This window comes from Schistocerca gregaria, chromosome 7 (assembly GCF_023897955.1).
Source record: "Schistocerca gregaria isolate iqSchGreg1 chromosome 7, iqSchGreg1.2, whole genome shotgun sequence".
Classification (NCBI taxonomy): domain Eukaryota; kingdom Metazoa; phylum Arthropoda; class Insecta; order Orthoptera; family Acrididae; genus Schistocerca; species Schistocerca gregaria.
Window position 1 is genome coordinate 223,403,347 of NC_064926.1, and position 11,601 is coordinate 223,414,947.

The window sequence follows — 11,601 nt, forward strand, 5'->3', positions numbered from 1 at the left end:
CAGCGTCAGGTCTCGTATGACAGTGTAGCAGTTGACTTTGTGGAGTAGAATAATGGCAAATAGTTTGTGCCCGTAGTTTACACGCTGTGGCATACAGGCTCAGCCACGTCAGCGTTGTAAACAAAACCGGTGTGCTAGACAGCACCAGGCTAGCCGTGTTAAATCCTGCCCTCGGTGTTTCACGGCACGCAAGTGACAGACGTGCCCTAGTCGTAACTATACGTATTATCAGTGTGGCAAAGCCGGTCACGTTCAGTCTGCCTGTCACCAGAAACAGAAGTGCAACAGGCACGCCGCACTTTCTCCAAGGTCTGTCAATAAACGTTAGAACAATTTTTTGGAAGCCACATCGTGATTCTCGTGTTGATCACTGCAGGTCAAGCGAAGGTATCACACACTTCTTTCAACGTCAGGTCGAAAAGTTGTTTGTGACTCTGCAGATTACCAAACACAAAATATGCATGCACTTAGACACGGTTGCGTCCGTGACTCTTTTTGAAACGATGCGCTTACGAAATGCTAGGCAGGTCCAAGATACAGTACTGGCCATTAAAATTGCTACACCACGAAGATGACGTGCTACAGACGTGAAATTTAACCGACAGGAAGAAGATGATGTGATATACAAATGATTACCTTTTCAGAACATTTACACAAGGTTGGCGCCGGTGGCGACACCTTCATCGTGCTGACATGAGGGAAGTTTTCAACCGATTGCCTAGTGAAACGTTGTTGTCGTGCCTAGTGTAAGGAGCAGAAATGTGTACCATCACGTTTCCGACTTTGATAAAAGTCGGATTGCAGCCTATCGCGATTGCGGGTTATTGCATCGCGACATTGCTTCTCGCGTTGGTCGAGATCGAATGACTGTTAGCAAAACATGGAATCGTTGATTTCAGGACGGTAATACGGAACGCCGTGCTGGACCCCAACGGCCGCGTATCACTAGCAATCAAAATGACAGGCATCTTATCCGCATCAATAATCAAAAACAGTCTTAGTCGCATTTATTATTATACCGCCAACCGGCTTCAACCCGACGTAAGGGTAATCTTCTGGGCGTTTACACCATTGGTTGACTGCTGGTGGTGTCACTCCTGTCTACATAGTTTCCATAGTTTCCTGCCATTATGTAGACAGGAGTGACACCACCAGCAGTCGACCAGTGGTGTAAACGCCCAGAAGAAGACCCTTACGTCGGGTTGAAACCGGTTGGCGGTATAATAATAATAAGAATAATAATATCAAATGCGATTAAGACTGTTTTTGAATTATTGATTAATCATACTAAACGCTGCTGCTCTCCACAACCATGTTGTCCAAAATTCTTACCCGCATTGTTGTAACGGATCGTGCAACCACGTCACGATCCCTAAGTCAACAGATGGAGACGTTTACAAGACAACAACCACCTGCACGAACAGTTCGACGACGTTTGTAGCAGCATGGACTATCAGCTCGGAGACCATGGCTGCGGTTACCCTTGACGCTGCATCACAGACACGAGCGCCTGCGATGGTGTACTGAACGACGAACCTGTGTGCACGAATGGTAAAACGTCATTTTTTCGGATGAATCCAGGTTCTGTTTGCAGCTTCAAGATGGTCGCACCCGTGTTTGGCGACATCGTGGTGAACGCATGTTGGAAGCGTGTATTCGTCATTGCCATACTGGCGTATCATCTGGCGTGATGGTATGGGTCGCCATTGGTTACACGTCTCGGTCAACTCTTGGTCCCATTGACGGCACTTTGAACAGTGGATGTTACATTTCAGATGTGTTACGACCTGTGGCTCTACCCTTCATTCGCTCCCTGTGAAACCCTACATTTCAGCAGGGTAATGCACGACCGCATATTGCACGCTCCGTATGGGCCTTTGTGGATACAGAAAATGTTCGACTGCTGCCCTGGCCAGCACATTATCCAGATCTCTCATCAATTGAAAACTTCTGGTCAATGGTGGCCGAGCAACTGGCTCGCAGTATACGCCAGTGACTACTCTTGACAAACTGTGGTATCGTGTTGAAGCTGCATGGGCAGATGTACCTGTACACGCCGTCCAAGCTCTGTTTGACTCAATGCCCAGGCGTATCAAGGCCGATATTACGGCCAGGGGTGGTTGTTCTGGGTACTGATTTCTCAGGATGTATGCACCAAAATTGCGTGAAAATGTTATCACATGTCAGTTTTAGTATATTTGTCCCATGAATACCCATTTATCGTCTGCATTTCTTCTTGGTGTAGCTATTTTAACGGCCAGTAGTGTACAAATGTCACGTGCAACTCTTACTGTTATGGACATGACATTCCTGTGTGTTGTGTACATAGTTCCGCGTAGTCAGCGCGTACACAACTTTCCCACTAGAGCGCGCCCCGCTAATCACAACAGCACAGGTGTAGTGCTCGTCCGTCTCCGCACTACGAGATGGCGCTGCCGTAGAGACGGACCAAATTCTGCTTCCGCCGATCCGCGTATTAATATGTAACGCAGCCAATGAGATTGGTGCTAACATAGAACCTTTTCTCCTCGCGGATCACACTCGCGCAGAATTCATGAACGCGCGAGGTATTAAACAAGTGTACAGACCTTCGATTAGTCAGTCTGCATTTGTCTGCACTAGTCTGTACCCGTCTGCATTTGTCTGTACCAGTCTATAGTCAAGTTTCAGTCTGCGCCTGATAAGATTATCATATTCCTGTACATAGCCATGAAGATAAATGTATAGACACTTTGTCAAGTATCATAGATATGTGAGAATAAGATTAACGTACCAAGACCAAAGGAACTTCAGATTGTCAATTATAAATAGCATCCAGAACCAAGTTAAGTAATTTTTATGCTTGTTATTATTTTAATAAATGTGTGTGAAAATTAATCATGTTCTATTTAAAATTGGTCACCGTCAATCTGCTACTCTAAGCATGCAAGTGGCATTTCTATCGTCTGACCTAACGGCAGAAGATAAACACGCCACGATAAAACCACGAGACATATTGCTAACACTCGCCTACTTCGTTGGAGCGACAAGTCAAATAATCTGATGGTGTATGTACTGAAGGTCTTACAGTACGCACACCACACTGTGCTTGGTACTTGCATCCTATCTACCACATTTCGTAACGTCACTAAAACAGTTTCATTCAGTTGTGTCCCCATGTGAAAGTGAAAATATTTTTGGCACTGACCTCTTTGACCTGTTTTGGTTGCACATTTAACGCAGTGTTATGTTTGTGAATTCCTCTGTCAAAATTAATAAAATGTTCCGGGCTATTATGCCATGATCGAATGAATTTCACATTAAAACCCAACGATTCGTCCTCGTTTGCGAAGGACGTTTTCGAGTGGGATCGTAGCTTCCTTGATTGCTGATTCACTCGCTACTGACTGCAGCAAAATTCGATTTACATGTGCTCTCGCACACATGCTTGGAACACCTGAGAGCAATTGGCCGTTGTCTGCTGTTCGTATCACGCCATAGTGGAAGACTCGTACACACCCTCTTCAGCACTGGGATCCGGATGTCACTCAATGCACAAAGTTTTAAGAGTCTGCAGCAGTAAAACCACATTCCGTAGACTTTACGTGTGGTTCAATGTAGGTCCCCTCCACCTTCTTATTGAAATCCTTATGACCTTTCACGGTATACACTTCTGGTTGCCACTACTTGAGTCCGAACAAAATGAATGTGGTGGTCTCCTGATTGCAAAGCTTGTTCCACAACAATGATCTGTCGATCCACCCCCTTCTACTTTTGCCCTTTGCTCTTCTAGTCGTACTTTGACCGTTCTTTTCGTAGTATCAACGTACACTTCCCAGCAACTACTCGGAATCCTATAAATTCCTGCTTTTTCCAGCGGTTTGCCAGTATCGTTGGCCAATTTTAGGTGATCCCGTGTCTTCTAGGTGGATCTATAAGATTCCACGATGCTCCGTTTTCCCCATGCATCAGTAGCGTCTTTAATGAAATCCAGGGAAACTTTCGCTTTTACAAGCGCTTGTGTATTGCTGTGATTTATGTGCAGCAGTCTTAATGCTCTTTATCTCAGCGGACGAACAACCATTCTTGAGCAATGCATTGGTGAGGCGTTTTCATTCCGCGGCAAGCACCTGTGTTCCGTTGATGTTCCTTGCCTATCCGCTAAAGTTTTTAGGATCCCTAGCTATTGTTGCCGCTGGTGGTTTGAAACCGGTGTAGGTAACGGTCTGTGTGCGTGTCTTTTCGGTAAACCGTGTGGCCTAAGCTACCATCTACCTTCTTGAAGAGCGTTAACACCACCGCGCAATAATCATAGCGATGCACACGTGACTATGAAATCGAAAAAGGACGTTGATGAAAGCATAGGAAAAATTTTGAAAAAATTTTGCATCGTGGTAATCTAGAAACCCACCTGGAGGTACAGGATCACCTAAAACTGGCGACGGATGTAATTTTGGGGAAGTGTACATGAGTACTACAAAAAGAACGGCAAAAAAAGATAAAAGACTAGCAGAGCACAAGGACAACTGTAAAAGGGGAGAGGTTGACAGATCAGCTGTTGTTGAACATGCCTTGCACCCAAGAGACCAACACACTCATTTTCAAAGGCCTCAAGTATAGGTAGCCGTAAACAGATAACATGAAAGGCTTTACAGAGACAACATAGAGATCGTTAAATACCCCAAGGATTTTAGTAGGAGGAAGGAGTGGGAGAAAGTAAACGACATCTGGAGCCTGGTGCTGAAGAAGATGTGTATCAGTCTGCCACCATGGGGTGATAGCAACAGCGGATGACCGCACCGACAACGCTAAATTGTGCCCGGGTACTGAAAACATGTGACGTCAAGCCACTGCGCGGAAGCAAGTGAAAACGAAATCCTGCTGCAGTCAGTGTGAATCGGACACTCAAAGAAGCTACGACCCCCTCCCCCGCCCTTGAAAATCTCCTCCGCACATGGGGACGAAACGTTGGGTTTTAATATGAAATCCATTCGACCACGGCATAATAGTCCAGGATATTTTATTAACTGTGGCATTACCAGCTGTGAATGTTTACATTTTGCAGTTAGAGCATCTCTGTGCCTATAGACAAGGTAACTGAACTTTATGATGGGTTTAGTGAAAGTTTTTGAGATGATTTAAGTAGGAAAACAGTGGGCATTCAAACTCAGATAATTATCTTACTGCGTCCGGTGTTGGGTTAACCACTTGGGCTCCTTGATTCCCCCACTCCCTGTCGACCGGGGAACAACCGGAAATTGATCAAGGTCACCCATTCAATTGTGTTATCTGACATAAAAATGGCAGAAACCCCCCTGGACCAGTGAGGACAATGCAGCCCCCCCCCACACCTTTATTTATTATAACTGTGACTCTTACGTAAGAGAAGTTACTCAGGAGCTGGAGAGCATAGTGCAAAGATGTGCCTATTTGTTAATTACAATTATGTTCAGTCATATCACTTTAGTTCAATTTGTTAATACCAGTATTACATGACACCAGTAGAGACTATGCCCTGACAGATATGTAAGTACTCTCATTTTCATGTATTTCTCTATATATTTTCCCCAGCTTTACATATGTTTTCCCGTTCTCTTATTTTAAAGCTGGAGGCACTCTGGGGCTTAGGGAGAAGGGGTGTCTATTTGTTTATAACAATTTACGTCTCTCTAATTCTGTTAATAACAATATTTCAAGGCACCAGCAGAGATGTCACCTAGACAGATATGTAAGTACTCTCACACTTTTACGTAGTTTCACCGCGTTTTCCACAGTTTTACGTGATACTGAGGTCCGCCTCCTTAACTTCATCCTTTACACCTGGAACACTCTGGAGCATAGGGAGAAGTTGTATCTACTTGCTTTTAATGAATTACGTCACTCGAGGTCTATTTGCTAAATATTTCGAAGCACGAGCAGAAGCCTCACCCAGACAGATAATACGTAAGTGCTCTCAGTTTTATGTTATTTCCACAGTTTTGTGCATTATACCTATTTATGTAAGATACTTTAGGTGTTGCACACCTCTACAAGGAGTCGTCCAGTGGCTGCGATATCCCCAGCGAAAAATCGTGTCGCCTACTGAAGAGTAGATCACCCCCCTCAGACTCCGACGTGATGGAACTAGCCACGAACGCAGAAGCTTGCGAACACAGTGCCTGACATTGATGGCTGAGAGATCTCCCACCCGCGGTAGTAACGGCAAATAGATCCCAAGTCGTAGGTGGAAATATAAAAGACTGGTTCATACCTAGATTACGAGGAACTACTCAGCTATATTCGCCAGAGATAACCGATATGGCATGGAACTGCTGAAACGATCTAGGATACCACGTCGCAAACGGGAGAGATCCACATGTCTGCGTAACTCTTCTGTAGACCATCTCCCCAGAATTGGTAGAGAAATTTGCACAACGTTTGTGTTAACACCTCAGATCTAATAGCTGTCACAAATGGCTTTCAATCGTCCAGGCAGAGGGCGTCCCGCCACAGAAAAAACGTGTCGTAACTTCCAGACGCTTTTGCTAACAATTTAAGCACCACGCACTCTCCCTCCCCGCTGCTCTATAATTTCTCTGTGGAACAGCTAGACAACCCAGTCTTAACGCATAGACACCTATATACTCACGAGAGGAAATCTGTGGACTCCTTTGTGGATAACCGCTGTTGAAAGTTTTAGCGCGAAGCACATCCCTCCCCACCACCCCTTCTTTCTGGGCCAACCAGAAACATACTCCCGTCCTCATGCCTCCAACCATCATGCTAGCGTGAGTGACTGTATTATCAGCCAGGCGGCCTTTCAGGTTGAATGATGATCCATAACAAAATAAACCTGGCAAGTATATACGATATTACTATGAGACTTGTATACTAACCACAGAAAATCCGAGTATTGTATGTAATTTTGACTGGTCCATAGCATTGCACAGACGCACTCTGCACGGTCAGCACGCTACTGTATTTGCTACGAAAACTTATGCGTGCATTAATAATGAGTATCCCTCAAACATGAGAAGGACTGATGTATGAGACATATATCTCCTACTACACTTGATCCACACGTAGTACACCGGGCAAAAATTTAGCGAACAATATAGGCGTAGGACCTCGTCAGCTGTAGGCTAGATCTGCTAGACATCTAACAGTAGCAATATGGTGTCTCTAGAAGACTTTTAAATAGATGCGGAAATAATCATCTACGACATCGCCACTCGTAACCAAGACCAAGAAGTGGTTACAGTACAGCAGAAAAAATAAAATGTTCCTACATAAAAAGTCATAGAATTGTAGAGGTTACGATGCTATAAAAGATGACCTTAGAGACCGAGCACTGTATACTGATAAACCGATTCTCCAAAGACCATTTACTAATGTGATTCGAAAAGACAAACAACACACGCACGATAATAGTTGGAGAAATCGGATCGTGCGTAACGGATAACAGTGCAGTCAGCACCGAATTTATGACGAGACGATATGTGTCTTGTTTTTTGTTATGGTTTTAGGTCGCAAAACTGCTACGGTTATTAGCTCCCGGATATGTGTCTCGTCGATCCAGCACCGCGACTCCTGCAGAAGTAACTGTGAACCTGCAGACAGCTCTGCGAATACTAATCAAACTTTGGCCATTAAACACATCCTCGTACAGATGCCCGCCAGTCGCGGGGTAATGGTATCTTATTGTCTCCAAGTAACCGCGAGAAAAATAATCAGCTATCTTGGAGATGAAACTTCATGGCAGATTAAAACTGTGTGCCGGACCGAGACTCTAACTCGGGACATTTGCCTTTCGCAGGAGAGCTACTGTAAAGTTTGGAAGGTAGGAGACGAGGCACTGGCAGAAGTACAGCTGTGAGGAGGGGGCATGAGTCGTGTTTGGGTGGTTCAGTTGGTAGAGCTCTTCCCCGCGAACGACAAAGGTCCCAAGTTCGAGTCTCAGTAAGGCACACAGTTTTAATCTGCCAGGAAGTTTCATATCAGCGAACACTCCGCTGCAGAGTGGAAATCTTATTCTCTTAACTTGGAGATGGTGTGCGAGGGTGGGGGAGTATCGCTGACTTGTGGCTAGTCTAACTGTTAGCAGCACGTGGCAACGCCTTCGCCTGATAAATACTGATGCCTCTTAAAACGAATGCTCCAGCGATTGTTGGAAAGAAACTGGATCGCTGGGTAGTCCATGTGCTGCCGATATCAGAGGAAGCTGGCGATTGATAGTATTATAGTGTGTACCACCTGGCGACGACCCGTAACAGCCAGAGGCATAAAAAGATACTATCATTAATTTTTATGACACGACTGTGAGCTGCTGCATACAGTCTTATTAGCCACAAAAATCATAATTTAGTAGCAAAAGCATTCCATTCTAATGATGGTTACAATAATATCAGTAGGTGTCGGACATTAAAACTCTACCACGAATCTGCCTCCCACATTTCGTTAGAGCTCCGATAACACAATGTCGTCGATAGCAACGAAACACTCAGATAACATCGGAGCCTAACACTTATGAGATGAATGCTAGCAGAGTCTACCTGCGCAGCGAAATTTTATCAAGTCGATTGTGTTAAAACAACATTCTGAGACAAATGCGCAATAACTTGTCATATCTGCCATAGTGATGGTTCAAATGGTTCAAATGGCTCTGAGCACAATGGGACTTAACATCTATGGTCATCAGTCCCCTAGAACTTAGAACTACTTAAACCTAACTAACCTAAGGACAGCACACAACACCCAGTCATCACGAGGCAGAAAAAATCCCTGACCCCGCCGGGAATCATAGTGATGGGACTATTAGAAAATGCGTTGTGACGATGCATGTAGTGTTAAATCACGATCGATGTATCACAGGTCAGGCTCAAACACTGTTCTCTATGAAGAAGAGAAAACAAAAAGAGTTATGATCAACCAATTTGTTTTATAAGTTTGCTGACCAACTTCGTAGCAGCGACACCTTTGAAACAGTAACACAGTTTTTTATAAACCGTTGTTGGTCCTCATTATCTTTTTAGAAGTGGAGTATCAAAGATTGAATCCTACCATTACCGAATAATCCAGTAAAGTGATGCGCCCAAATTTTGCTCTATACACTTTGATGTTGGACTTACGGTACATCTGGACTACGTGGATATCCTATGTGAGTGTCTAGTATACAGAATTTCTACTGGATTTTTTTTTACACTTCCAGCATTTTTTCAACATTTATCCATATTTTCCATACGTAAATGTACAAGTACAAATATGTTACTATTGCTTATATGGCCAGATGTCATCCCACTCTGGTACAGCGCCGAAACCCATCCAGGGTATATACCTATTCTTTCAAATGGCAACATTAACGCTAAAACACATGGATTGCTGTTGGATGTCGTGTGTTGACGTTAATCTGCTGCAAATACACATTGACGCTTTTTCTCGTGCTGACTTCCCACTCCCTCCCTCCACTGACGACAGAGGCGGTGGCTGTGGGGGAACAGAGCAGGGTCGGGACCGGCAGTGAGGGGGGGTTGTGGGGTTGTGACGGTTTCGTTGGATTTAATGGATTTAATGATCCCTCTCCCCCCCCCCCCCCCCAGATAATATGTAGGTGCATTCATACCAAGCATTATCGAGGAATTACTGCGATAAAGTTCCCATCCAGGAATTTGCGCGGATGATTCCGCCAAGAATCTACTGAATGCTGGATCGAGTCCCGAACAATATCCCCTGACGTATTTCTGACGGATCCACAAAGGCCATTGCCCATGTTCTTTTTTTGTGAAGATGGATCCGCCCCGAATAAGCAACGACGTAACGACGTTCTTGTCGTCTTCTCGGCCGCAGTAACAGTGTCCCGTCCAGCCGGTTTGCCTGTGACCTGCAAGTTCGGCAATGGCTGCTGGCGTTATCGCGAAAGTGCGTGGTCGGTAACTTTAAGACCCTGACCAGCTTGGGCACCTGGGCACCAGAAGCAGCTGGCAGGCGATTCTCAGCACACTAGTGTCATCAGTCTTGAGTGGGTAGCACTTCAGAGATAGCAGCTGTGGAATCTCAGCAGCGGGCCCGTTACGCATTCGTGACCGCTCCTTGTCGGCCAATACCAGTACGTGAGCGCTTCTAACGCTAGAGCCGGCATTATAACGCTGGAGCCGCACCTAAGCAGGTGGTCTGTCATTCGAATGCGTCTCCGAACTCATCCCAGAACACTGTCTCCGGCGCCACCACCTCCGCTGCCGTCCTCGCCACTGTCCCCGCAGTCTCCGAACTCATCCCAGAACACTGTCTCTGGCGCCACCACCTCCGCTGCCGTCCTCGCCACTGTCCCTGCAGTCTCTGAACTCATCCCAGAACACTGTCTCCGGCGCCACCACCTCCGCTGCCGTCCTCGCCACTGTTCCCGCAGTCTCCGAACTCATCCCAGAACACTGTCTCCGGCGCCACCACCTCCGCTGCCGTCCTCGCCACTGTCCCCGCAGTCTCCGAACTCATCCCAGAACACTGTCTCCGGCGCCACCACCTCCGCTGCCGTCCTCGCCACTGTCCCCGCAGTCTCCGAACTCATCCCAGAACACTGTCTCCGGCGCCACCACCTGCGCTGCCGTCCTCGCCACTGTCCCCGCAGTCTCCGAACTCATCCCAGAACACTGTCTCCGGCGCCACAACCTCCGCTGCCGTCCTCGCCACTGTCCCCGCAGTCTCCGAACTCATCCCAGAACACTGTCTCCGGCGCCACCACCTCCGCTGCCGTCCTCGCCACTGTCCCCGCAGTCTCCGAACTCATCCCAGAACACTGTCTCCGGCGCCACCACCTCCGCTGCCGTCCTCGCCACTGTCCCCGCAGTCTCCGAACTCATCCCAGAACACTGTCTCCGGCGCCACCACCTCCGCTGCCGTCCTCGCCACTGTCCCCGCAGTCTCCGCCTCCACTGCCGCCCCCGCGACCGCCACAGCTACTGCTGCAGCTTCCGACGTCGGTGGAAGGAGGCAGCAGGGAGTCAACACACGAAATAGTGGTCTATAGCAGAATAACGTCAACACACTACCTCCAACAGCAATCCATGTGTTCTAGCGTTAGTGTTGCCGTTTGAAAGAATAATTATATACCCTCACTGTTTTTAGGTTCAAATGGCTTTGAGCACTGTGTGACTTAACTTCTGAGGTCATCAGCCGCCTAGAACTTAGAACTAATTAAACCTAACTAACCTAAGGACATCACACACATCCATGCCCGAGGTAGGATTAGAACCTGCGACCGTAGCGGTCGCTCGGTTCCAGACTGTAGCGCCTAGAACCGCACGGCCACTCCGGCCGGCACTGTTTTCGGGCTTTGTACCAAAGTTAGAAGGCATAAAAGAAAACAAAACCACATTTGGCCATATAAGCAATAAGAAATCTTTGTATTTGTACATTTAAATATTGAAAATATTGAAAAATGCGACAAATAAAAAAAAATTGGAAACTGTGTACACTATACGCCCACATAGGATATCTGCATTTATACTTAGAGTGTAGTCAGGTGCGACGTAAGCACAACCTCAAAGTGTCCGAGGGTTGAAAATAAAAATGCAGATAGATTCGTCAGCCCATATCACGTTACTTGTAAAATTTTCGTTTTCCTCCACCTTGTGCAAAAGCATTCACTAA

The 11,601-nt window shown here is 46.3% G+C and overlaps 1 protein-coding gene across 1 annotated transcript; it reads left to right on the forward strand.

Moving 5' to 3' along the window:
- Positions 1-10,136: 10,136 nt before the first annotated feature.
- LOC126282357 (uncharacterized) lies at positions 10,137-11,045 on the forward strand. Its single transcript, XM_049982015.1, has one exon. It carries the CDS (start codon positions 10,137-10,139, stop codon positions 11,043-11,045), a length of 909 nt encoding a protein of 302 aa, XP_049837972.1.
- The last annotated feature ends 556 nt before the right edge of the window (positions 11,046-11,601 follow it).